The 27,774-nt window shown below is 39.8% G+C and overlaps 1 protein-coding gene across 2 annotated transcripts; it reads right to left on the reverse strand.

Annotated features, from left to right (window-relative positions):
* Positions 1 to 590: 590 nt before the first annotated feature.
* SLC3A1 (solute carrier family 3 member 1) lies at positions 591 to 26,356 on the reverse strand. 2 transcript variants are annotated; one of them, XM_088477272.1, is made up of 10 exons: positions 25,695 to 26,356; positions 18,639 to 18,818; positions 18,402 to 18,556; positions 16,094 to 16,219; positions 8,788 to 8,907; positions 8,137 to 8,261; positions 5,365 to 5,566; positions 3,733 to 3,912; positions 2,498 to 2,614; positions 591 to 1,206 (listed from the first exon to the last, which is right to left on the reverse strand). In XM_088477272.1, the coding sequence occupies exons 1-10, from the start codon at positions 26,110 to 26,112 to the stop codon at positions 766 to 768; spliced, it is 2,064 nt and encodes a 687-aa protein (XP_088333398.1). In that variant the 5' UTR covers positions 26,113 to 26,356; the 3' UTR covers positions 591 to 765. The 2 variants fall into 2 exon arrangements, with proteins under 2 accessions (XP_088333398.1, XP_088333399.1); XM_088477273.1 differs by lacking the exon at positions 16,094 to 16,219.
* Between the last annotated feature and the right edge of the window lie 1,418 nt (positions 26,357 to 27,774).

Below are 27,774 nucleotides of genomic sequence, written 5' to 3' on the forward strand. Positions count from 1 at the left end.
CACAATTACCATGTGAGTCCATTATAGGATCACTTTGCTCCAGGACCCTTTAAACACAGATGCTGTCTGTCCACTGTATTGGAGTATTAACACTCCAGGGCAAGGAAATTTACCTTACTTGAAATAGTGTACATTTATTCTTTTATAATGCAATTACGTGAGTGAAATTATATTACGTGCTCATGATATTACGAGAGTGAAAAGATGTTCAAAAGTTGGTTAGAGATTTGGCATTTTTTTTTAGGGATTTATCCAGCAGCGGGGTTAATTTGTTATTTGCATATGCAGCATCTGTGCCACTTTATTGTTTTTTCGGCTTGACAGTCTTCTGCTCGCGCCTACACTAGGTATATAATTTTTTGTAGGTTAAAAAAAAAAAAAGTCACAAGCTCAGCACTGAGAAGTCCTGCCCAAGCCACACCCTTATAATAATAAAACTGAATGTGCAACAAATTGCAAATGTTGTAGGGTGCAAATGTGTCCCGTGTGCAGCATTTTACCACTTTGTTTTTTTCTCTTTCTTTTTTTTTTTTTTTAATAACAAAGCAACCAATTCAGATAAAACAAATATATAATCCATTTTCAGGGCAACAAAACAAATGTTTTTTATTTAGTATTTTTATGCTGCCAAACATTTGTACAAATACGTAGGTTTATTTATATTGCTCCATAAAATGTGTTGCTTACAGTATAAATGATGACTAAATGAGGTTGAACAGTAATATTGAAACGTGATACAGTAGAAGAATATAACTCGTCTATTCCTCAGCAATTCTTGTAAAGTAAATCAAATGCACTGGAATAACATGCTTTTTCTGAAATAAAGCACTTATCCTTGAACGCCGCTATTTTGTGCAGTGGTTTGTTTGTTCTGTACTCCAATATTAGACCTTCCCCACGTTCTGTGTTAATATTGTTCATGTTGACTGTTTTTCCATTATTTGCATATATTGTACTTAATCTGATATTAGCCTGTGCTGGGAGATCCGGAATTTGGCCATTAATGTTTATAGAAGCCGTAACCCCAAAGTTTAGCACCACCATAAATACTTTGTTTAAACCATCTACTTCTCTAACATAGGCGAACACATTGTCATCATTCCAGGCATAACACAACCAACCCCTGTGAAGGGGTAATTCGTCATTTCGCAGCTTTGTTATATCTCGATACAAATTCAAGGTTGAATCTGGTTTCTGTTTCTGAACCTAAGAGAAATAACAATGTTAGAAATGATGCTTAGAACTCTGACGATTGTGTACACTTACCTTGGCATGAGTGCTGGCCATGTCCCTCAATTATTCTGTAGCAGGGTTGGTGTGATTCACCTTCATGGTTTGTTGTAAAAAATTGATTGAATCAGAGAGAATTCAAAACTAGGGTCCACTTTTAACAATATAGTGGTTTTTTAAAACCAATGAGAGGGGTTGTATCATGAAAAACTAAATCAGTTGTTGTCAAGATTCATCATTGTATAATTTAGCTTAAACACAGTGGACTATGCATATATAATGTGTATTTACTGTACTTCAGTGCATTTTTCAGGGATCCTTGTTAATGTCCAAATTAGCGTATGCTGACACTTCATAGAGACATTAACTCTAAAGGCCCACACACATGGTACGATTTTTTTAAACAATATGGCCAATTGGAACGATAAATCATTTACAAGTGTGCTGTGTGTAGGCACGATAACGATGCGATGCTCGCTCCCGCGGGTCGTGGTTGTTGATCTCTTCAACATGCATAAAGATGTCGACCTGTCTTTCACGGTTTTCCACACATCGTTCTGTGTGTACGCAAGATGAACGATTTCACGGACGACGAACGATTTGACATCAGTTTTACTGGACCTGCATCGTGAGGTTGTTTGCCAAATTATAGATCGTTAACGACCCATCTACATCGTTTGATCGTTTGTACAATCGTTCCATGTGTATGCACAATATAGTTTGTCTGGGAGTGTTCAGGAGTTCAAGGGAAATCGTTAACGAGATTGGATCGTTACCTTCATTGTACCGTTTGTACCCACCTTAAGTCCTACTTGACAGCAATGGAATTCCCTCCACCAATCATTAGTAAGTGGTCTCCTTGTAAAGCTTGTAACTGGTTTAGGAATGAGTGCTTCCTTTTGATTGGTGGAGGGAATCCAATTGATGTAGAGGAAAGGGAGAACTGCTACCTCCTCTGTAAGCATGGAGGGAGTAATGGTGCCAGGTCAGAGTATGGCTGAATGCTATGAAATGAACCGGATGCAATAGGGGGTTTAATGGAGTCTACGCATGATATCATCACCTGAAATAGTAGGTGTGAGCGGGGATTCTTGAAATAAGTGGAATAAATGCAAAAAATGCTTTACATTATATGTACACAAAACAGCATGCTGCTCAAAGTACAGTCATTTTGTACACACATTACAATACACTATTTTCATCTTTTTATAATACATCTTTAACAATACAACTGGCAAAAATTTTAAAATAATGTGCGAACACTCACTTCAACATTGATCTGTTCATAATCCTGGTTGACTGGCAGCCATGTTTCATTGCCATCGTTAAACCCAGCATTTAAGGTGGTATCCCACTGCATAGGTGTCTTCTCTGGATATTCATCCTGCAAATGTGTTTAAAAAAACATAGAAAAAATAGGAAATTATACTTTTAAAGGACCCCGACCCCTTAAATACATGTGAAGAATCAGCGATGTCACCGACTCCTAATGAATTAGTAGGTTTTATTTACATGAATGTTTTAGGTACAAAATGGCTGCTTCCACTACGTGTACAAGACAGTTGCACTTGGAAACCCTCATTTTCAAACTAGAGCAGCAATGGGAAAACCAAACATCAGTATATTCATCAATAGATTAAACTTTGTTGGATATCGACCATGTCGTCCAACACTGTTGGTCTTCTTAGATATTGACTATATCACTGAATGGAAATTTTAAATCAAATAATTAAGGAAAAAATTTCACCGTTAAGGTAATGACACTCCAAAATGTCATCACTGGTGCATTTTACCTATGCATAGGCCAAGCAACAGACTCATTTATCCCTCACTGCCTGGTCAGGTTGGAGAAAAGATATTACCCTCTGATCAAGGATTATTATGTTACATAGACAATGTGAAAGCACATTGAGAGCATAGTCACTAGGAGGAGTTACTAAAGGGGTGAAATAATTCTGGTCAGACAGGACTATGGGAGGAAATTACTCCTGGTCATAATAGGAAAATTACTCATGGTTAAGTAAACCTACAGGTAGAAATTATTTCTAGTAAAGAAGATCGGTTATGGACGACATCAAGCCCATTGCCTATTGTCTGCACAGTAAAAGTTCTTTGTGGTTTTAATTTGGGAACACATGCTCTACATAAAAACATATACATTGTACATTTCACAATTGGTCACATGCTGTGTTACCAGCAATGACATCGTAATACTACACCATTGTGTGGACCACACCAACCACAATACCTTATAATGATCCTGCAACCAAAGAAAAAAATGTTGAGCATCTTGAACAATGCAGATGTAAGATCCCCTCTATCATGTGTTTATTTAGTCTTCTGACCTCAATGATGGGCCTCAGTGTATGACACGAGTGAGTCCTGCCATTCATTGTAAACTCATTAGGCCATTTGTGTGTGACCAACTTTGGAAACTGATAATGAGAATATGGAAATGTGAGTGTAAATCCTCTTTAGGTAATGGATAGTAGGTTTACTCACAGGATTATGTTCTCCAGATGGGTTTGGGCTACTATTTAACTCAGGATTGTCTTCCATTCCCAGTTCTTCGCCATAGTAGGTTGTAGGAGTGCCAGGGAGTGTAAGCAGTAGCATATTAATAACATCAATATAGTCTTTCCCTACTCGAGAAGCAATGCGAGATTTGCTGGGGTTTCCAACCTGAGGAAGATATTGAAAAAAAGTCAAAAGATTTAGTCAAATAAGCTTAGAAAAAAAATCAATCCAAACTGATAATTGTAAGTAGAAATTCTTGGGGTGTTATTTAATAAGAAGCACTGTTGATTGTCACCTTTAAAAGGCAAATTACTAAATGCAAAACCAGACGTGTTTTGCATTTAATGTTATTGCTGTTTTAAATTCAGCAACTAGGACCGCAAACAATTGGCAGCTTTGTTCAAATAAACATCCCTTAAAGTATGTTCTGTTTGGTATCAGTACTTAATGCTATGTAATCGGTTACAATTCATTAGAGGAGTGGTGTGCATTTGAATGTACATAGCAATTTATGGCAGCACAGATGGTGAAATGGTTAGCATTACTGTCTCACAGCACTGAGGTCTTGGGTTCCATTCACAATAAGTCCCCAGGCACTCTGCTTTCCTCCCACAAACCGAAAACATACTGGTTGGTTAATTGGCCTCCAACAAAATGGACTTGTGTGTGTGTGTGTTATTGAATTTAGAATGTAAGCTCCACAGGGGAGGGACTGTTGTGAATGGTTACATATTCTCTATAAAGCTCTGCATAATCTGATTTTCTCTATAAAATGTATAATAATTTTAAATTGTCCATCGTGAAATACGCAACCTTAACAAACAGCTGGAAAAACAACCTCTACCATGCAATATCGCAATTTACAAAGCATGTATGATACATATGTAAAGTACTTTCATAAAATGATTCTATTAAACAATTTTTTTAATTTAGTAAACTTAACTTAGAACTGTGCAACATAGTACATTTTGAACACAAAATGTACTAAAGTGTAAGTTTTTAGAAGTGGAGATGTTGGCAATAGCAACAAATCAGATTCTACTTAACATTTATCTAGCACCTTCTAGAAGATAATAGCTAGAATCTGGTGGGTTGCTATGGGCAACATCTCCACTTCTAAAAACTCTCATTTTAGTAAATAAACCCCAAAAGCTTTTCTGTGATGTTATCCACCTACTTTTGCATAAAGGTGACCAATTTTACAGAAATCTGCAAGGATATGTGGCCCAAATGGACATGCTACTGGGAACAACCATTTGTCACTCAGTATGGATTAAGCAAATGCACCAAATTTTATTTTCTTTGGGAAAAAAAGAATTTCATTTTTTAAAAAAGGGGTAATGCAAAGTAGCTAGCAGGGGTGGAGAATGTAAATTAATGATACCTGCCAACATTTGCACATGCCAAATCACTACATAACAGGCCCAGCATCCAATCCCCACCCAGAAATGCCCCCAGTTGGGTAAAAGGCTGACACTTTCATGGCGTAGAATCAATGGGGTCATCCTGAAGTGGTGGTAGGTTGGACTTTTTGTAAATACAATGCCTCCAGTTACAGTGGGTGTGTTCCAGTATGTATGTATTGTGGTGTGTGTAATACATAATTAGGTATTATACCATCCAGTGAGGCCACTTTCCTTTGGGCATAGATTTCATCCACAAATTCACAACCTGGAATATAGAAGTGCCATTAATATCCCTATTTAGGTTGAATAGGTAGAAGTTAAGTGGAAGGTCGGCTTCCTGGATGAAGGAGTTGCCATAATACACCATAGTTTTTTCCACTGTGTTCTGATCATTGGCCTCTGTACCCATGAACCTGTAGGGAAAGTCACATGTAAGCAAATTGGGTAGAATTTTTTTTTTGCTTTGTTAAAAGCAAATATAAATAATATTTAATTTATATACGGTTTATATTTAAATGTTGTAGTGGTGCTTTCGTTTCCATATTTATGTAAGAACTTAAGAATATCCAAATGAGAAATTTAAAAATGATTCACAATATCGGCATAATGTCACCCCTATTTCCTGGTGACCCAGTCCTGGATTTGCATGGTTTTCCTGCAGATCTGGCCGCCTGGGGGACCTGGGATGGTTTCAGTTCTCAAAATAGCAATTTATTTCTCCCATGGAATTCAAAGTTGTCTAACTGTGTAAAGACCCCCATCCATCAGCAATCTGAAAACCACAATTGAAAAATTTGAAGATTTATTGCCCGATTTTAGGATTTCCCAATCTAGCAATCTGCGCCCATACATTACAGATCGTTTTCAGTGATTTGCAGATCATTTTCAGAAAACACAGATCTGCCAATCTTGAAAGGCCCATCATTTTACTAGTAACTGTCTGCAAATCTGCTGATCATGTCCATACTCTAGCAATCTACAGCCCCAATCGATCTGTGAAATCTAACATGTTGGACAATCTGATTTAAAAATTCCAATCACTTTTTCGTTGCAATCTGCGATCTGTGAAGCCCATACATTGCAGATTTTTATACACAATCGATGGCAACTTGCAGAATTGCAACAATCGAATGCTGATGTATGAGGGCCTTAAGTCACCTGATACTAATCACCTTGACAGATAAATTATGTAATAGGTAAAGGCCCCCATTCATCAGCAATCGATTATGGCAATTCTGCAATTTGCGATCGATTGTGTATAAAAATCTGCAATGTATGGGCTTCACAGATCGCAGATTGCAACCAAAAGTGATTGGAATTATTAAATCAGATTGTCCAACATGTTGGATGTCACAGATCAATTGGGGCTGTAGATTGCTAGTGTATGGACATGATCAGTAGATTTGCAGACCGTCACTAGTAAAATGATGGGGATTTCAAGATTGGCAGATCTGTGGCCCTGATTCAGAGCCGCTCGTAAGCGGCCGCTCGTTCGTTCTGACCGATGTTTGCACATCTGCGCATGCGTACGGATTTTAATACTCATGCGCGAACCAGTCAGTGCGGCCGAAAATCGTTTGTTCGCTATATAGCGAATGCCTGCTATTTTGAGTTACAGAAGGAGGCGTATGTGGGTGGTAACAGGGGAAGGTGCTTGAAAACGGGGGTGTGGAATTCGAACGCAGGCGTGCTTAAAGGTCAAAACGGGCGTTTTAAGGGAGTGCATAATTAATACAGCAGCGTCATTGACCACGTCACTTGGTTTTTTTTTACTCAGTACTGCTCGCAAAATAGTGGTTGAAAAAACCAGCCACAAGAATAGCGAGCACTTTATACGCTGTTCGATGTACTCGATTAATCTAATAAATAGCGGACATGACGTATGATGTGAGCGGCAAGGGGGCGTATTTTTCAAAATTACAACCGCAAGTTTTGCTCGCTCGTTCAGACTTAGAGGCGTGAACAGACCGCAATTAGCGAACGGTTCATTTGAATAGCCAACCCTTGTTTTAGAACGAACGACCGCAAATAGCGAGCGGCTCTGAATGAGGGCCAGTGTTTGCTGCAATTGATCTGCAAATCACTGAAAAAGATCTGTAATGTATGGGCGCAGATTGCTAGATTGGGAAATCCTAAAATCGGGCAATAAATCTTCAAACTGTTCAATTGTGGTTTTCAGATTGCTGATGCATGGGGGGCCTTAAGTTGCTTTACTATAGTAATTAGTAATCATTAAATCACTGCACCATAGTAGGGATATTACAGATTTTTTTTCCCTGACATGAACTGAAATATAGCTTTTCCCTACCAGTAAGGTACACATTAATAACTGAAACATTAGGAGCAAGACTTGTTCCATTTTTTAACTATAATGCGGTTCATTTATCTGCACCCTAAAACTTGCGACTGAGGGGGGGATGTATCCAATCTTGGTGAGAAATGAAATACCAACCAATCAGCTTCTAACTGTAATTTTACAGACTGATCGGTATCCAGTTAGCAGCACTAAAGTAGCGCTGCTAATAGGTCATTACAGGGCTATCCAATTAGTCCCGAAGTGTCGCTTGATGGCGACACATATTGTGGATTTTCTTTTAAGGGGAAAAAATAATCCATGAAAAAGTGCTGTTTTTTTTTCACCGCTGACATGCCGAAAACACACAGAATCCGTGCTAAGCTCACGCACCTATGTGTTTTCGGGAGAAATAATAAATAAATACATTTTTGCCATTGTTTTTGTTTTTTCCCCCCTATCCCATTATTTCAGATGAAATAGTAGGATAGGGGGAAAAAAACATTAGTGAAAAATCCCCATTTTGCACCGATCTCTGCTAATTGGAAACCCCCCTGTGATTGAAACATTTCAGAAGCTGATTGGCTGGTACTTTTATCTCTCGCCAAAGTTTGATATATCTGACTACTCTTTGTTTAAAAAAACAGCCCTCTGCTCCAGACTAACAAGATCTACAGTAAGTTATTGTACCTGTAACGTCCAGGTTCTCTGCTGTAACCATTCATGGTCTGGCGGAAATCACGCAGTATGTCATGTGTCCCAACCTGAGTAGTTGTGTAGTCATGATAAAGGTCTGCATAGGATGTAACTGTATCCTGAAATGATAAAACATGAAAAAGCAGATGAGGGGGTTTGAAGAACTTTGAGGCATCAGATTTATTCCTAATACACCTTTCCATTCACTTGTATGGGATTCTGAAGAGCTAATGCTCGTCAACACCTAGACTCGGTTTATGGTATATATGGGACATTTTACATACTACACATTTTAAATATAAAAGGCAGCATCCACATATACTGCAATTAGCACTGTCTAGGTGCAAGGATAGCTATGATACTGTATACCTTTAACTAGACGCTGTTGGATAATTTTCCTTTTAACCACTGGCCACAGCTGCTGCACGTTACTGGATGATAGACCATACTGTGGGGTCTATTTACTAAGCTTCGTTAGGAGATAAAGTACCAGCCAATCAGCTCCTAACTGCCATGTCACAGGCTGCGTTTGAAAAATAGCAGTTGGGAGCTGATTGGCTGGTACCTTATCACCGTTCACTTTATCTCCTAACTAAGCTTAGTAAATAGACCCCTGTATGTCAGATCTATAAATTAGACACTTACAGGATTTTGTGATCTGTTGACTTGCGGTTCATCTCGCAGGTGTTCTGCTTCCAAAAGAAGGTTAGCGCCATTGATTGTAAAACCATCAACACCTTTCTCCAGCCAGAATTTTATAATATCCTGAGAAAAACAGATTTATTAAATTGCTATGGAAACTATATTGATGTAGACATAATCCTTCTTATTTCCATCTATGTAGAATATTTCATTGTAAAATGAAGAGAGAGTACAGTGGTAGTGTTCTCATGGTGCATATCAGCTTTTTACACAAACCGTTTGCTGGTTGCAATATTTGCATGTAAGGAAAGTTACCACAGTTTTATAAAATAATCAACGCTCATTGAGCCCTCAGGGAGGGTTTCCGGTTGCCTGCAAACCCCTTTCCCTAGTCCACACCATAATGACCACAATAGAAATGGCATATAATACTAAATTTGCATGTTTTTAAGCTCACCTCAGTGTCGCAAATGAAATAATTAGCACCACCTGTTTAAAATGTGAATATACTTGTGCACCAACTAGGAGATCTGGAAAACATGCACTGTTAGGGGTGCACTGATATAGGGTCACTTATTAATACTGTATAGTAATACACTATCCAGTACATAAGAAGACCAATCTGTACATATATGTCCAGGGCAGTGCAAGGTTCTTTTGCTGCTCCCCCAGATTCCCAAACTTGCTCAAATGCTCTGGAATGGAGCCCACATCTGAAATAAAAACTTCCAGCTCAGACAGGATGGCCCTACTTCCGCATATAATGGCATACTGTGATCGCTGGTCCTGTATATGTCAGAATTATTACATACATTATACTTTGATGCATATTATAGCTGGTTAAGTGCTTATTATGCCCTTTTCATGGACTGGCCACACTTGCTTTAAAATCAAGCATTTGGAAACCCCCCTCTAGAAATCCTGCTTTGCCACTGCCGCTGATCTCTGTGGTATGCTAACTCCCATCTGTATTCAGCAGCATGTTGAATGCAGCTCGCACGAGACAGGATGAAGAATAGGACTAAGGGGTCAAGTTACTAATAGGGGAATTCAATATGGAGCGAAAACTCAGTTTTTGCGTTAATATCGCACCTATGACGTCATTATCGCAGGTTTTAGTTTTACACCGTATTCAATTTCAAAGACTTTTTGCAGGTTCGAAAAGTCTTTGATAAAAAACGGGGATAACTTTTCACCATTGAATAGGTGTCGAAAAAAAGTGCAGAATTGGAGTTTAGGGGTGCAGGCTTAAAAAAATAGCCTGCACTCCTGGGAATGTAATTTTAAAAATAACTGTGTCAAAAAAAGTTTAAAAAAAAAATAGGGACACCCCAAAAAATTAATTTAAAAACTGGGGTGAAAAAAAAAAAAATGGGAAAAAATTGTTTAAAACTAGGGAAATAGGTTCAGGGCTATTCTGCAAGTATGGGGCAGGTGTTTTCTAGAATAGAATTATAACGGCAGGTGCACAATTGCAGAATTTTTAAAAACTTACTTTAGGGACATCAAAATATGCTAGTACCCATTTTCATGTACCCCAAATTTGATAGGACCACTTAAAAAAACGGAAAAAGAAAAGTGCTCTTCTGCATCACTTCTTCAATGTCGGGAAAAAAAACACCTGCCGCAGCTATTTAAATCCCCGACTTTCATTTGCAGGCTAAAACGGGGGGACCCATAGTGATCCCCCATGTTTTTACAACTTTAGGGGGGGTCCTACAATTTTTTCCAGGTAAATTTCGTTTTTTTACGCAAATCCCACGTTTTCAGAGGTTTTATATTGAATACGGGGATAAAGCGGGCGCGCGCCCAATACATTATCCCAGAAAATTCTCAGATGTGGAGCGAAAAGTCCAGCACGGACTTTTCGCTCCCATATTGAATACCCCTCTAAGTGTTATGAGACAGAGTGAAAAGTGATGTCTGTGATAAGGTGCCAGCCAATCAGCTCCCAACTCCCATCTCACAGGCTGTGTTTGAAAAATGACAGTTGGGAGCTGATTGGCTGGCACCTTATCACTTTTCACTCTGTCTCCTAACACTGCTTAGTAAATAGACCCCTAATTGTCCCCTATGCACACTTACCGCAGGAAAATACTGAAAAGTTTGTTCACTTGCTGTGAGTACAGTCTGTTATTCTACATACAAGGCTCCATTTATCATTGATACTTATAACCGGCAGCATATCTTGTTTAGTTTCACAGTGATACAAATATTCCACCAAGTATTTAACATAACGTACCCTCTCCTCTATGGCATCCCCTGCTCTTTTGCTGGCAGGTTACCACTGCCAGTGGCGACTGCTACGTAATACGTATGTGCAAATGTTGTGCGCCTGCAGAGCTTTTGCTGGATTCTCATTGCTGGATGACGTTAGCGTTACAGTGATAAACAGTGGTGCGCTAAGCTTACTGCTATTTGTTAAATACTGTACAGAGGACAAAAGCCTCTAACGAGTACTAAATGGGTTATGTCTCTCTGTTAAATGGCGTCTACAGTATGAGAACGTTGCTTAACGCAGATTAAAGTTAACGCTGTGCGGAAGGTACAGCTTATACCATGTGTACACACCCTTATTTTTTTTATTAAAGAGCCTCTATACCCCAACATTTTCATATAAGATATAACAATGTATTTTTGAAGTGTTAAGATGATATTTCAATGCAGCTCTGTCAAACTGACTAATACTGCTTTTTACACCAAAAACCCAGGTCCGACCTGGGTTTTCAGAGATGGTTCCAACCCGTTTACACAGCACCATCGATCTGGGTTATTCCCAGGTCAGACCCATTCACACTGAACCTATGTCTGCCCTGCTAAACTTGTGAGGTCATAAAAAGTGGGAGGTGACTACTCCACAACCACCAATCAGCTAATTTTAGGCATGACCCAGGTCGGGTTGCACCGTTTACACTGCACCGTTACCCAGGTCCATCATGGGTCCGACCCTGGTAGCTACCTGGGTTGGATTGCCGGTTCACTTGACCCGGGTTATTTATCAGGGACCCTTTTACACTGAGCTGCGACCCAGGAAGACTAAGCAAAAACCCAGGTTTTTGCTCTGGTGTAAAAGGGGTATAACTCTCCACTACAGACATCTGAAGCTCCTACCACTTCTAGAGGACACCACCCTGATGGCATCTGATATAAAACTCTGTGACGATCACTACCCCACCGCCTCTCTTACCCCTGTCCCTCCCGACAACAAGCCCCTGTTTTTATTTGTCTTCCATCATCATCTTTATTCAAAGTTAAGTTAGAAAACAAAATGAGTTTACAGGAATTTGAGTTAATGTTACATTTTGTCCCCAAACCCAACGTATGAATCCACCAGTCCACAAAGTGAAAGTCTACAAAACTGTCACTCAGACCCTGTCTGCTTAGGACCTGATTCAGAGATGGATGCAAATGTGTGCCATTTGTATGCAGTGTCTTTGTATGCAGCAGCTGTATGAAAAAATGCAAATGTTGCAGCTCCTGGGACTTGTATTGAGACACCCTCCTGCAGGTGTCCCAGATCCGCCGCTTGCATACAAAGATGCAACCATTGGTTAGACATCGGTCGATCATTGAACTTCTTAGTAACCTCATAGTTACTCGGAATGTCCCTCAAAACTGACACGGCTGCGTTTGAGTCGCCACCTCCCCGTTACATCCCACATGTGTCAATCACTTTGCAAATAAATCCTCACTGCGACCACCGTCGTAAGACCATTGCAGCACAAACCGGAAGTTGTTACAGGCATTGGCTAGCAGGCACTTCCGAGTGCTGTTAGAGGGATGTGGTGAGGATCCCGACAAGCGGGATGCCGTCTGCCGGAACCCCGGCATCAGAATCCTGAACGCAGAGACAACAGCGGCATTGAAATACCGACATGACTCGAGATGCTGGCGTCGGGATCCCAATCGTAAGGACACCGTGGAAAGGTGAGTATCAGCCGCAGGAGGGAGGGACTTAGGTTTAGGCGCCTCGGGGGGAGTTCACGTTAGGCTCTGGGCAGGTGGGGTTAGGTTCAGGCATCACACTTTAGGGTTAGGCACTAAGGGGGGAGGGTTAGGTTTAGGCACTTACCGGGAGGGTTAGGGTGCGGGGTAGGGAGGGTTAGCATTAGGGTACAGGAAAGTAGGGTTAGCTGGTAAATAGGACAGGGGAACATTACTTACCATTCCCCTGTCTGATTTTGAACCATTGGGATGCCGCTGTCATGGTCAGGTCTCCTCGCTGGGAGTCCGGGAAGAGGGGGGGGGGCAGGTCTCTTCGCTGGGAGCCTGGGAAGAGGGGGGGCAGCAGTGGAGGATAATAATGGGTCTCCTTGCTGGGACCCCGGGAAGAGGGGGGGCAGCAGTGACGGCTAATAATGGGGGAATACACAGGGGAGGACACACAGCTTCCAGCCCAGGGAAGGGGAGGCCTGCCCATAGATGCAGAGTGCACGCTCCCCAGCCCGGCCCAGGGACACACATAGGCAGGCAGCCAGGAACTCCTCCTTAGCTGCCTGTGATAATATACAAGGCGGCCTGCAGATGTGATGAGACCTTGGTGTCCCAGTCCAGCCCAGCTCCCAGAGCAAGCGCTCACTAGGCAGGGGGAAAAAAAAAAGCCCGGGGGAAAAGGCCTAGCAGTGATCAGAGCTGTCCCTGTTATTTATCACAGCCATAGTCAGTCTTTGGTCTGAGATTTCTATATTGCACATTCTTACGCATTGATGCATACCAGGGAAGGGGATTGTAGCAGCATTAGCAAAAAGGTTGTGGACACAGCAGCAGCAAAAGACGCAAGGAATTCAGCGACTGTGTCCAACTCAGAATCAGGCAGAATTAGGAGGTATCCCAACTCTCTCAGCAGACCCCACCCCTCAAAAGACCCCGTCCCCATTAGGCCTGCTTCCATAAATATCCCGGGCTGGTTTTCCATCCCAATCCGCCCCCGGCGGCGCACTATAGAAAACATTGCGCAACAGCGTAAATGTCAGCAATGCGTTGTCTCTGAACCAGCCCCTTAGTTAGAGAGGCTCAGACAGGATGATGAACATTGGTAGTGAAGTAGAAATACTTCAGTTATTTCATGTACATCATTCAGCTCATTTTATATGGTGACGTTACAGTATTTCACAGAGATAACTTGAGATTTGCTTAACATGTAATTTGTCTTACTCATAAAGTTAATAATTATAAATCAGATTTTTTGTTGTTGTAGTAAAGGTTCCTCTAACAACTTGTCAGCAATTAAAAGTATGTGTTGTGTGACTAAGTTTATAATTATTGTTTAATGAAAAAACCATCAAGGATAAAGTTCAGCAGTTCTCGGAGTTAATGACGCAGCTATTTAACAAGCTGATTGAAGTGTAAACTTATTAACCTTTCTAATTTTCCAGTTACTTCTCCACATTTTGATTGAACTCAGGGAGGTGTAAAACAAGATGTGAAAATGTGACCCAGGTAAATATAGAAATTGGGAACAACCTGGTTAAATGCCATCAACTTACAGGAAAACTAAATATTAAAGTACATTTTGCGCTTATTAAACACTCCTGATACCATGACAAAGTATATTCCTGCTTAAAAAATGTTTTACATATGTCTATTGGTCTAATTCAGAGATGTACGCAAAACCGGTTGGTTTGTGTGAATCTCCAATAGCGGGGCTCCTGTGCAGCACCCGTTCTGCACATGTGCAAAATGGTTCCTGCGTCCTTGCACGCAGTTCCCCCTCAACCGCAGCCTAATTGACAGGCTGTGGCCGTCAGAGGGTGAGGGCGGTGCCGGTCTCCATCCCGGAAAACAGGAACAAGAAATGTTATTTATTCCATAATCATAGTCGACATTTTGGCTCCAAATAAGCCTTTGTCAAGACTGATAAAACAATCCACCAGCCACCACAAACACTGGTGGATTATTTTATCAGTCTTGACAAAGGCTTATTTGGAGCCGAAACGTCGACTATGTTTATGGAATAAGTTCAATTTCTTGGAACTTTTTTCTACTTAAAATCTGAGAAGTCTGGGGAGTGCTCTCCTACACACCTACATCTGTATTTGGGAATTCAAACCAACAGGATTCTTTGAGATGTGGCACCCCAGGAGCTGCTGAATTTGGAGGCTCGCGAGTGCAGTTTTTCCTTTATATATTCTTTGTTATTATGCTAATCTCTTAAATTGCGAAGATGGGCTGTGTGACTATAAGCACTGATGATAGGTAAATTAATACCACCTCTGTTGGAATTTTACAAGACCAATCCTAGCCCTCTTACCATTTCAAATAAAAGTGCATATTATTTTCAGTCTCCATTGTATCATGTCTAGACAACAGAAGAGGAAGAGACTGAAGAGTGAAGAGGGAAAAGGATTCTGGGAAATAACATAATTTTCACCAAGTTAGTTCGGCCTAAATATGAGAGAGTAAAATGTTGCCATTTTTCTGCATCCTTACACTACGCATAATAGATTTCAAATTAAGTGCATATAGGCTACTGAGATTTTTTGGGAATTTGCTAAATATATTTTTAAAAATAAATTTTCAACATTTTTAAATAATATAAAAATGACAATTTCTGACTGGTTTTTGGGGAAGAAATTTGTCAGTTAAGTAGTAAAAACACATCTCACAATTTCCAATAAGAAAACAAACAATACAATCACTAAAATGTACAGAACTCAAATCCGAAAACAAAATGTTGTCTCCTAATTGGCTATATAGATCAAGTCATAAAATGACATTAAAACCAGTAAATCCCTGACATGTTCTAAATAAACATAGCTGTAATTATATTTAGCTCTCCAAGAGAAAAAAAACAAAAATCTGACCTAATATTCAGCAAATATAAATAAACAGGGTGTAGGAACCAGATTGAAAAGTAAACTTTCCAAAATGTAATGTCAACATGGAAAACTCCACGCAGGTATATAAAATTTAATAAAAAGTCCCGACAACCGCTTATACTGTTTTACACACATCCTAATCCTAACCATAATATATTACTATATGCAACTTAACCTTTAAGATATCTAAAGTTCCAGTGATAAATCTAACTGTATATGTCTGAAATTAATTAGTTAGACCTTAGCAGTGCTGCCATAAGAAATGTTCCACCCTGGTACTAAAGGGGTGCAGACTTTCAGGCCCCATCTGTAGATGCTAAAGGAGGAATGGCCACACCAACCATGTTGGGGTTGTGGCTGCGCCTCTGCCTTGCGCAGTCCCTGGTACTTTGCCCTCCTTATCATTAGTATATTTTACGAATCTTCTTTTAAACTGTGTTTACCAAAACAATATGTTTGTGCATTGTAGGCAAATTTATATATCTACTTACTAGAATTTCATTATGGATGTATGGATTGTGGAAATTTAAATCAGGTTGCTCTTTGCGAAACTGGTGATAATAACACTGTTCCCTTATCTGGTCATACTCCCATGAAGAATTTCCATATACACTCACCTGAAAAGTGTAAAACATAATAAGACTTTTTCATGTTGTGAAGAGTTTTGGTAGGAGAAAAAAAAAATTGTCAAGTAGCAAGGGCAGGTGCAAATGACAAGGAAAGCAGCCGCCAGTAAGGCCGAACCGTTTGTGATTGCTGATGTAGATTAGTGTTTTCTTTGTTTGCTGAGCACATATTGTGCTTTTTTGTGTGCGTTTAAACAAATGAGTTTATTTTATTGCTGATTTTATTTTTTTTGTTAGTACAAGGAGTTGTTTCTGCTGCAGAGTTTCCGGCTTTATTAATGAATAATAGTGAGTGCAAACAAAACAAAATGAATGACGCTAAACATGGGTGCAACCAGGGGCAAGTTGTATAAAGCACCAATCAATCAGCTCCTGTCACTTTACAGACTGTTTGAAAAATGACAGGAGCTGATTTGTTGGAGCTTTATCTCTCAAAATGTATCTCTCTCCAAGCTTTATTAAATCTCCCCCTAAAATAGCTCAACGCTGAGAACCAATTGTCAGAGATATGCCTCACCTATGCATGTCTTACATGGAATGCTACTGGTTCCTCATATAATGAGTATCTTGTACTCACCTCCTATAGGCTACAGATTAGCGGATTTAAGCTGGCCATACACCAGACCAACTTTCCTCCAACCATCCAACTAGTAGGTTGGTTGGAATGAAACTCCAGTAATGCATGGGAGCAAATGACAATCAGCCAGTTGCTTTCAAACACTGGAAAACGGACGAAAGCTGCTGTACTGTTTTTTTTTAATCAAACAGATTTAACCAACTTGTCTGAATGACCTTTGTGTTTTCTGGTGTTTGGAAGCAAATTGCTGATTGTCAGTCGCTCCCATACATTACCAGATTTTCATTCCAGCCAACCAACTAGTTGGATAGTTGGAGGAAAGTTGGTCTGGTGTACGGCCATTCACTGACATCCCCACACCACTTCTGAGTGACTACCACCACCAATTAATTTCAAGGTTAGTTGGGACCAAAGCAGGCTTGCCTACCGTCCTGATTTGGTCGGGAGCCTCCCGAATATCGGGTGCCGCTCCTGACCCACCGGAAAGGCAGGCAAGCCTCCCGGCTGCCGCCTGACCCCCCCCGACTACAGCTTGAAACCCCGCAGCGGGGGGCCCGATGATGTGATTTGCGCTAAATCGCGTCATCGTGGCTCCGCCTCCTTCACAATGCCTTTATTTTCGGCATTGTGAAGAGGGGGCGGGGCCACAATGAAGCAATCGTGCGGACACACCCAGGCCCCGCCCCCATGAGTAGTCAGCGCCCGGCCATGCCCCCCGCTGTGTGCAGGCATTCAGCTCCCTCCTGGAAGGAGGGAGCTGAATGTCGGCAACTATGGACCAAAGCTTACTTACAATGCAGAAGCTCAGTACTCTCTATGATATCTGGCAGTCAACTGGTTAACTATTCCGTAACTAGCAATAAAAGGGTTAATTATTTTGCATTTCAACAGTTAACAATGGCTGTAAAATCAACTGAAGGCAAACAAATTTCTCACAGCATAGGGACAAAAGCTTATTAACATTAACGTTTAATATAAAAATAATAGCTTAGTGCTTGGTAACAAAAATGATATTATAATACGACATGCTGTACAATACTTTGCGAAAAATACAGTTTCAAATAAAAATGAAAAACATAATAGAGTAGAAATCTTGTATCTGAGATTACACAAACTGCTACTGAAGCTGGTAAGAATATTGGCACAGTCTTCCTATCAGAATCTGGTTCCTTAACATCTAACAACAGTCCAAATTGTTACCAGCCCAGATTTAGGGGTCTATTCATTATTCCTTAAGTTGATTGGTTGGTACTTTACCTATGCTATGCCCACTTCATCTCTCCAGTGCTCAGCACAGACCCCTGTATTTAAGGGCCAAGTCTTCAGGAATCACATATCCTAATGTTTGGAGTCATTTAGATTATAAAAAAAATGTTTGGTAGAGCTATATGTTAATTCAAATTTGTTTGAGTATATTAAGTATATTAAGAAATTAATAATGACTAACTCTGCAACAGAAATAATGTAAATGTAACTCTGCTTTCTTCAACTTATATTTGCAACAACAAATAAATAATCATTTAACTTGGTGCAAATAAGGGAGTTATAGGCTTCCTTCAAACACACATATGAATATAAACAATTGGTCATAGTTACCCAATTATTGGGAGGTGTAACCTGTCCTCCTGTAATTTGGCAGTCACTCCAGATGTAGTAGTCTGCGTATTTATCAGTCCGATTCCTGCTTAACTGGAACCAATTGTGCTTATTGCTGGTGTGATTTGGGATTAGGTCAATTATTATTTTAACACCTAGTAGATAAGCAGAAAGTTATATTATATGACTGAGACACGTGCCAGGCAAATCAGTTTGGAATGAGAAGTACAATCTGACCTTTGTCATGGAGAGCAGCAAGCAAATTATCAAAATCAGTCATGGTTCCAAAGCTTGCGTCAACGGTTCGGAAGTCATCAACGGCGTATTGGTAATCTTTCAGTGTGGATTTGTAAAAAGAGGCGACCCAGACGGTTTTCACATTAAGATACACAAAATGATCTATCTTTTCTTGCACCCCTGAGAGGTGAAAAAATAGAGTTAGTATAATATTGTGAATTCAACTCTAGCCGGAAATGCAAGAAGGTTAGAATTTATCTTCTATGTAAGGTTTGGGAAGATATTTACTATTAGTCACGGGGTCAAATCTAGCCTAATTACTTCATTTATTTAATACATAGAAATTATATTCCAATGGTAATTAAGACTATGGAGGAAAGTGGGAGGGACAGAAAATTAGACTGTAAATGTAGCCTGGCCCCTAGGCATTTAATTTTCTTATTTTTTTAAACTTGTACAGAAAAGTAACAAACACTGCTGAAATGTTGACATGATTGAATGTCGACAAACCGTCCCTGGTGGTTTAGCAGTGACTTACCCACTCCTGGTAGCAGTGGCGTCTTCTGGCTCTCAGCGGTCACGTGTGGAACAGATTTCTGTTGGAGCTGCGGTGCCGATAAATATTCTTCCCCTATCTCTAACCCCAATTTTGACACATCCCCCTCCCCCCTAGTGCTTAACCCTAACCCCGCCCTGCAGTCTAACCCTAACCTGTGCCTAACCATAATCCCCGCCCCAAAGTCTAACCCTAACCTGCGCCTAGTGCCTAACCCTAACCCCCCTCAGTATAACATCCTAACCCACCCGTCCCACAGCGTAACCCGAATGTCGCGACATTTCAGATGTTGACATTGTGAACATGGCAACATATTGCTAGTCGACATTTCTACAATGTTGACATTGTAACTGTCAACATTGTGGTATTGACATTGATTGTCAACCTTATGACTGCACCCCCTTAATTATACATTCATACCCTGCAACCAGTATAGTAAAATAGAGGGTGTTGGGTTATTGCTGAGCAGTCCAGGGCAGCTACCAGAATTTGGCAATTGCTAGATTGTGCCATTTATCTAGATAAAATAGTGTTTACATAAGGAGAGAGAAACAGATAAACGTACTTTTATCGAGAGAACTGCGAAGGAAAATGTATTGAAATGTAAGCTGCTTGCAGCTGGTGCTGAGGCCTGTCTGTTCTGATCCTGCCCTATCCGCTCAGTGTCCGGTCACTGAGCATGGAGATGGCTCTCTGCAGCCCCTTGCTCACAGTGTGTCTTCCCAGCATGATGGCACACAGGGCAGCAAGTGTGCGAGAGGCTGTGATGGTACTCGATTGTATTGATGGTTTTGCTATTCTGCTAAGTATTACAGATGTGTGCAATGTAAAGTGGGCGTCCTTATGTAGTGCTGAGTTTGTATTGCGATCGCAATGTATTAGCATACTATCGCAGTTAAACCGCGTGCGTATGCAATATTGCAATCCGTAGTGAATCAGGCCCATAGTATTAAAGTGTTGCTTAAACGCTATGGAATATTTAGATACATATAAATATAATACATTAAGCCTTCTAAGACACTGCAAGCATGTACTGTATTTCTTACATACAAAAATAACGTTCGCAAGGATCCCCAATGCTGCCCACAGCCCTCCTGATCCACTCCTGGTTGATCTCCCCGTGCAGTCTGCTTATCCACTCCAACTGTACCATACCAAACGACGAAAGAAGGTGACCCCTCGAATGGACCTTGGGTTGTGGTCACCAAATTATGAGACTTGGTGTAATTTTTGCTCTATTCATGGTTTTTCCCTCTTAAGTTTAGATGAACCTTTCCATAGATATTATATTACTGTCACCCTTGTAATAATACTGCCAATTTTGCCTCTGTATTCAGCTTTTTTTTCCCCCCTGGATGTTATGCTTCTACAGGTTGCACATCCTGCCAGATGTAACCTACGCAGTGCGCCCAAGATGGCTGCCTCAAATGGTGCTGACATTGGCAGGATGAGTAACTTGTGGATCTAATCATGCAGTGCATATCACACCACATGTTTCAGTGACCCGTATTTGTTCCTTGTATGATCTCACACACTGTATCCTTCGTAGTGTGCCCAAGATGGCTGCCTAACCTGGTACCCTCATGGGTGGGATGAAAAAAAATACTTGGATCTGCTGGCTATGTAAGGTCTCAGCTCTTAGATTTAGTACACTGCAACTTCCCCATTGTGTGTTATATTTCCTAATTGTTACCTATTCCACCCAGGGTAACCTATATAGCGTGCCTAAAATGGTCGCCTTGCCTGGTATCCTTCATGAGTGGGATATATAATCCATGGAAATGATGGCACAAAATGCCTCCTCCAACCTTGCATTATGTCCTTTTCAGTTTGTTTTCTTCTTTCTGTAATACTAAACCCCTGAAATTGTTTTTGATGTTGTAAAGCTGATGGAGAAAAGCGCTATATAAATAAAATTATTATTATTTACTATCTGTCTTCCTAACATTTCAGTCAGCAACTTTAAAAGACCCAACTACTAAAAAATAAAATAGCCAAACTATATTTTATTGTTTCTGTTTATTATGCCTCTTAATTTATTCATTTATAATCTAAGGGTTATCGCCATAAAAAAATACCCCTCGCCATAAAAAAATACCCCTAACTTATACAGAATGTATATGGATTTGTATCTTATACTGCAATGCCCTCTACTTGAGTCACCCAGCAAAGAACTGCTCTGTTTGCAACTGGTTCAAAATGCAGTTGTCCATCAGCCTGTTCCTGCCACGTAGTATCCATTATCTACTGCCTTCCTTTTCTGACTGTCTGCAAGATGGCAAATCTATTTCAATATTGTATTACTGACTTTCAAAGCTCTACATAACCATGGTCCAAGGTACAGGAAGCAGCTTCTGATTCCTTACTGCTCCACTCATTAACTTTGAACTGCAGATAAAGGACTATTAGCAGTATCTAGAATTTCCCGTACTTTATTTGGAGGTTGAGTTTTTAGCTTTGCGACTCCAATTCTATGGAAATCTCTTGCTCGCACAGTTTACTTTAAAAGTATAAAAAAAGGAAATACAATACAAATAATGAGCTCTTTTCTGTAATCTGTTATTACTTACATCTATTTGGTATCATGTGCCGTTTAAAAATAGAAATGTAAAGTAATTTGGGGCATATCCAAATGCAGTTGAAATTTTTAAAAACCCCACAGCGGATAGAAAATCAGTTATGGTACTTTCTATAGGAATCACCATAGCTATTTTCTCACAGCATGTTAAAAACATAAAAAAATCCCTATTTTAAGTTAAAAATGTTTTAGGACCCTTTGGACACACCCCTAATGACTAACTGGACAATTGGAAGTTTTCAATTAGCCTAATTGGTACTATTATTATTATTATTCTTTATTTATATGGCGCCACAAGGTTCCGCAGCGCCTTACACAGTACATAAATGAGCACACAAGAAAAAACAGTAATAGTAGTACAAAACAATGCAGGACAAGGACATGGTTTATAAACATTGTTGCATAGCACAAGCAGCAGGGCATTAGCAACCAAGTGTTAGGTGCCAATTGGGGAGTTAGCAGTACATTATAGTATAAGTAGGGGAGGCAAAGCACATGAGGGGCGAGGGCCCTGCTCATGAGAGCTTACTAGAATTACATGTCATGGCCTAAAATTACCTCATATTAAAAGTTTTAATTAATTTTTGCAACCCTAATTTAATCAAATTAAAAATAATTGTATCTGTAAAAAAAAAATTATTGGCCTAAAATATCCCAAAATCATGGTTTTCATCTTTTTTGCATGTCACAAAATGATTTAAAAAAAGCCAAATTTATTTAATTTATTTTTCAATTTATTACAAATGAATAAAATTAAAATAAATAAGTTGGCTTTTTTTATAATTTTGTAACTTAAAAAAAAATGCAACAACCATTTAATGCATTTTTATATATACTGTATATATAATTAAAAAAAAATATATATATATATATTACAGTATGTTTTATTTTTTTGGGGGGACAGCAATAGCCATTATTACTGTTAAATAAGGTACCAGCTGTTCCCCATTTTTTTTAAATAAATTTTTTGTGGGCTTTTGGCCAAACAAATTTGTTTCTATTGGATACTGTAGGTATTGGGAGCATGCATTCCCGTGGTAATAAAAAATTGGTCACGATATCTGCATAAATTAGGAGAAAAGTTCTTTATAAACAACTTTTATTATTATTATTACTATTATTATTATTATTATTATTATTATGTTAAATATGTATAAAATTGTGTTTTATTGTTGGACTAAATGTCACCAATGTTGGATTTGTAGTTATAATTTTCCCACAATCTCAATGTGTTAACGCTTATGGCAGATTCAAGTAGGTGCGAAAAGTCAAGTACTTTTCCCATACCAGACTTTTCGCCATCATCGCTGGTTTTCCATGCGGAAAAATATATCGTGCGTGCCCTGCTTATCCCTGTATTCAATTAGAAATCGGCGAAAACCAGGCGAAACGCAAACAGGCGAAAAGTGCTGTCAGATTTGGGGAGATCAGCCCGATACCCCCCAAAAGATGCACTAACATTGGGGAATATTTTAGATGCCCCCAAATAGCCCTGCTGAAGCTATTAGGGGTACTTAAATGCTCTCATTAGCTGCTAAATACCGTCTTTGCACAAGCGGTGAAAAATAGCATTTAGCAGTTTTTTTTGTGAAAATAACTAGTCCCAGCAAATTTGGGGTACATGAAAAAGGGTGCAAGCATGGTTAAAAATCACAAAAGTGAGGTTTTAAAAAATGTTAAAAACACACCTTCAGCAAGTACCTGCAATATAAAAAACCTCCCCCATACTTGCAGACCCTCCTAAAATCTATTTAGCTAGTTTTTAAGTTTGTACCCCAACTTTTTACTTTTTCACCCTCTTTTTCAAAGTCATTTTTTGGGGTGTTCTTAAAGAAATTAGGATTTTTTTTTTACACAGTTAACCTTTGGGGACCTGTCCCAAGGGTGCAGGGTGGTTTCCCCACCTTTGCACCCCAAAACCACAATTCTGCACTTTTTTTCTGCCTGGTTTCATAGGCGAATCTTTTTTGCCTATACCAATACATTGATTTTCCGCACCGGCGAAAAGTTGCCACAATTGAATACGGGGATAGGTTTTCAGCTGGCGAAATGACGTCACCGGCAAAACTTTTTCGCCGAAAACGGCTTTTCGCACCTAATTGAATATGCCCCTTAATGTGCTGCAAATCAGCAGGTGATTCTAATATACTGTACTGTTGTGTTTGCTACAGCTCAGACAGTGACAGGTAGGAAGAGACACAGCATACTTGAACAGAGCGCTATTTCCCGTCAATATAACAGAATCTCAAAGCATTTTTGTAACACTAACTCTCAGTATTTTTGTAACATTGATAACCACAGTGCCTTATTTCCATGGCAAAGTCCATTTAAATACGTGACAGCTGAGCTACATGTTCTCTCATCTTATGATACATTTACAATTTTCACACCTTTCTATTATGTTACTTTTGTTTATCTATGAGTGCTACTTGCTATTTTACATACAGTTTTGCAGCACTACCTATCACCAAACACCAGCAGCATGTCTATCATGCTGCAGCTTTTGTGCACTGAAACCGACATTGCAGAACCTGATCTGCACATGTGCAGTTTGGCTCCTGTGTATTAACAAATCAAAAGACATTGGAGATTTACGTAAATACCTAATTTATGTAAATGTTTGAATCAGGGACCCTGTTTTAAAATGGTCATGAGTAAATATACCCTCTAGTCTCAAACTAAGGGGTTGATATATCAAGCAGTGAAAAAAGTGAATAATTGGACCAGTTGAGAAGTTGCCCATAGCAACAAATCAGCTTTGATTTGTTTATCAAGTACATTCTATAAATTGATAGGTAGAAGCAGATTGGTTGCTATGGGGAACTTCCACAATCCATATAGTACAAACTATTTACGGCAACTTTTCAGTTGAAATTAAAAGGTTCCATACAATTTACGTTTTCTACCTCCAGACTTTCCTTTATTAGCTTGTAGATAACTTCCAGTAACTTTTACGTATAATTTTATCCCTCAGGCTTCTTGCTGAAATCTACAGAAATGTTTTTGAATCATCACTCAGAGTTGCTTTGTTACCCAGGTCTTGACACAGTTCTGCCGTGCTCAGCATTGCAAAAATTGTACCCAGAAAGCAGCTGTGTGTGGTATAACCACGGAAAACTGAAATTAGCATCATATGATATGAAGGTAGACCTAAAAATCTCAGACGAAAACTAGCAAGTAAAAAAAATAATAATTTAGCAACAAGAAGAAAGTAAAAGTTGTATGGGGGCATGTAAAGGCTAATGCTGGGTACACACTTGTCGATATATATAATTAGTTTGATCGGCGAACGATATATTGCAAGGGCATCGATGGGTGAACAACGTAGTTCACAAACATATCATATCATCCCTGCAGCACAGCCAATGCTGATATATCTGAAAGATATATCGGAGCATCTTCATATGTGTACACGCGATCCACCGACCACCTGCTACAGGGACTACTCGTGACATCACAGCTGTCACAAATTGAAATGCCCGCCTACTTGTGATATCAGGCCAGACACATCGAGCGGCCGATTGGCAAGTGTGTATAGCTTACCAATCAGCCGCTCGAACGGCAGATAGATCTGCTGACCGATCCGTCGTCCTAGTGCGTACTTAGCATAATAAATTAAATTTAGAAAACATCCATCATTTTACACAATGTAATATAAACTATATGTTTATGCTACTTTTCCATATTGACAGTGAAGCAGGTTTTGACGTTACAAACTCAAAGAATGAAATCTACAGAATAGAGGTGAGGAAGAATGTGTTGATGACGCTTAGTTAATAATATGTATTACATCCAGTTCCTCTTGTTCATAATTACATTTTTACTTTAGTTTGATTACTGTAATAACTAGATAATACATTGCGATATTACAAAACAAAATATTCTTCTATTAGAAAACCCCCCCCAATAAATTGGCAATTACCTTTGAAGTCACCAGAACCATCATTGTTGCTGTCACGGAAAGATTTGGGGTAGACTTGATAAATTGGGCTGCTCTGCCACCAGTCAAGACACTTGGGGGAGAGCGCTATGATGGTGATGGTGGCAGCTACAATGGCCACCGTGGCAATGATGATGAGCCAGAAGAGAATCTCACGGGTGACTTTGTAGCATGTTTGATTAGAAAACTTCAGAAGGACTTCCTTGGGCATCCCAGCATAGGGCTTTAAAGGCAGTGTGTCTTCAGTTGTGTTTATCTTAATGGCATAGGCATGGTCTTCAGTCTCGCTGTTTCTTCTACTTGCTGCCTTTGTTTCTTCATCGCCCTGGCCTGAGATAAAACCATTATTATCCAGCCCCGTTTTCTGTTCTAACTCCACTGAATTATTCTCTTCATTCATGTTTCTTTAGCTTTAGATCTACAGACGTGCAACAGTGACTCTATCAGGATACAAAGTTTACCTGAGGCTGGCAAGCGAAACGCTGCAAATTCCCTTTATATAATCCAGTTTAGGTCAAGGTACAGAGAGACAAAACAATACAAAGTTCTGGTAATCATTGATTCCCCGCTCCTGCATAATGCACTGAATTATTGGATGTCTGCAATCTCCTTGTCCTGTGGTGTTGATGAGAGTAACTAGTTGGTAAATGATAGCTCTCAATGTACAGTACAGCCCAAGTCATTCTTTGCAATTTGATCTTCTCTGAAGAACAGAACAATGGGTGTTTTGAAGTACTGGAATTCCTGCAGAGCATCAAACAATGGAGTCATTGTGTAGATGGCTGCAAATCGCAAATATTTTGATTGCAATCGCTACTTACTATTACTTGTTTTGCAAGACTGCATTAAGATAAAGGGAATCAGGGACCACTGTAACATGTCCCTATGTACACATCCTGATGTTTACTCTGATGTCTTGAAAGGCCTCTATTTACATTAGTCTGACATTTGTGTATTTCTGATTATAGACCTATTGTAAGTGTATATGTGCTGTGATTTCTGTCATTGCTATACACCAACCAATTGTCTATTACTGAACTTGACTAAACTCTATTATTTCCTGTTATTGATAACTTTCCCTGTTTGCCAATTATAGATAAGTTGGTTTGTGGCCACATCGTTCCACTTTTTGATGTCTACTGCTTCCTAATCTATCTGCGGGTTCCCCTGCCTGACCTCCCTAGCAATAAGACCTAGCTCAACTGAGTGCAGCTCAAAAAACTTTATCCAATGGAAAATGGTGTGCTACAGGTGATGGCCATGGCAGGAGAGGGACCCACACTGGTGCTTAATGATGCACAGTTTTTAATTCTCCATGGAAATATTGCACATTAGGAGGGAAAATATATCTCTACACAGTAGGCAAAAGAAACCATATTTGACCTGATTATGAATCGCATGCAGGGCCAAATGCAGCCACATTCTGAATGCAAATGGATCAAAAATGTGACTATATTCATGTCCTAATGCATATGCATCGTACTACCCAACTTATCCCCATAAGTGATTGCAGCCATCATCCTTATAAACGGCACTTACACTTATCCCATGCTAGGTGCAGGAGATCCATCTGAATTTAGTATAGAACGTATACGCATGACTCTAAATAGTGAGTAACTCTGGCTAAGCTATCAGGACCACAACACTCCCACGAGACGGTTCTCTTCTATCTCTTCTATATGTATGCCCATTCCAAGGGCAAACGTGAGAATAGTTTTATTTTTTTTGGCAGGGAGTGTGGCCACACCTTCTTAAATTAAATCATGCTCCCCTACCAGTACCCGGTTCAGGCCAGGCTATCTACAGCCCTGTACATTAGCCTACAATGCCCTATACGGTGTGTTTAATTGCTTTAACTTATAACTGGGACACTGAATAATGCAAATGTATGGAAAGATGACAGAGTGGAAGTGAATAGGGGGCCTGGTTCAGAAATTCCCACAAAGTTGATATTTACTCAGATCGAGCGACTGTTTGCTATTGCGCATGCGCGAAAGCCGCACTGAGTGCGTGCTGCGGTTGCATTGTGTGTGTGGTCGCCAAGTGCGTGACAGACAGTCAG

The sequence above is a fragment of the Taudactylus pleione genome, unplaced genomic scaffold (genome assembly GCF_031769625.1).
Source record: "Taudactylus pleione unplaced genomic scaffold, aTauple2 ptg000201l, whole genome shotgun sequence".
In the NCBI taxonomy this organism is placed as follows: Eukaryota; Metazoa; Chordata; class Amphibia; order Anura; family Myobatrachidae; genus Taudactylus; species Taudactylus pleione.

What these genes read in the sequence shown, in the direction of transcription:
- SLC3A1 (XM_088477272.1), bottom strand. Translation starts at nt 26,112, where the DNA reads ATGAATGAAGAGAATAATTCAGTGGAGTTAGAACAGAAAACGGGGCTG. An exon ending in ACATCCATAATGAAATTCTA is followed by an intron (nt 8,908 to 16,093) that starts GTAAGTAGATAT and finishes TGTTTTTCTCAG; the next exon opens with GATATTATAAAATTCTGGCT. An exon ending in CATCTGGAGAACATAATCCT is followed by an intron (nt 2,615 to 3,732) that starts GTGAGTAAACCT and finishes ACACATTTGCAG; the next exon opens with GATGAATATCCAGAGAAGAC.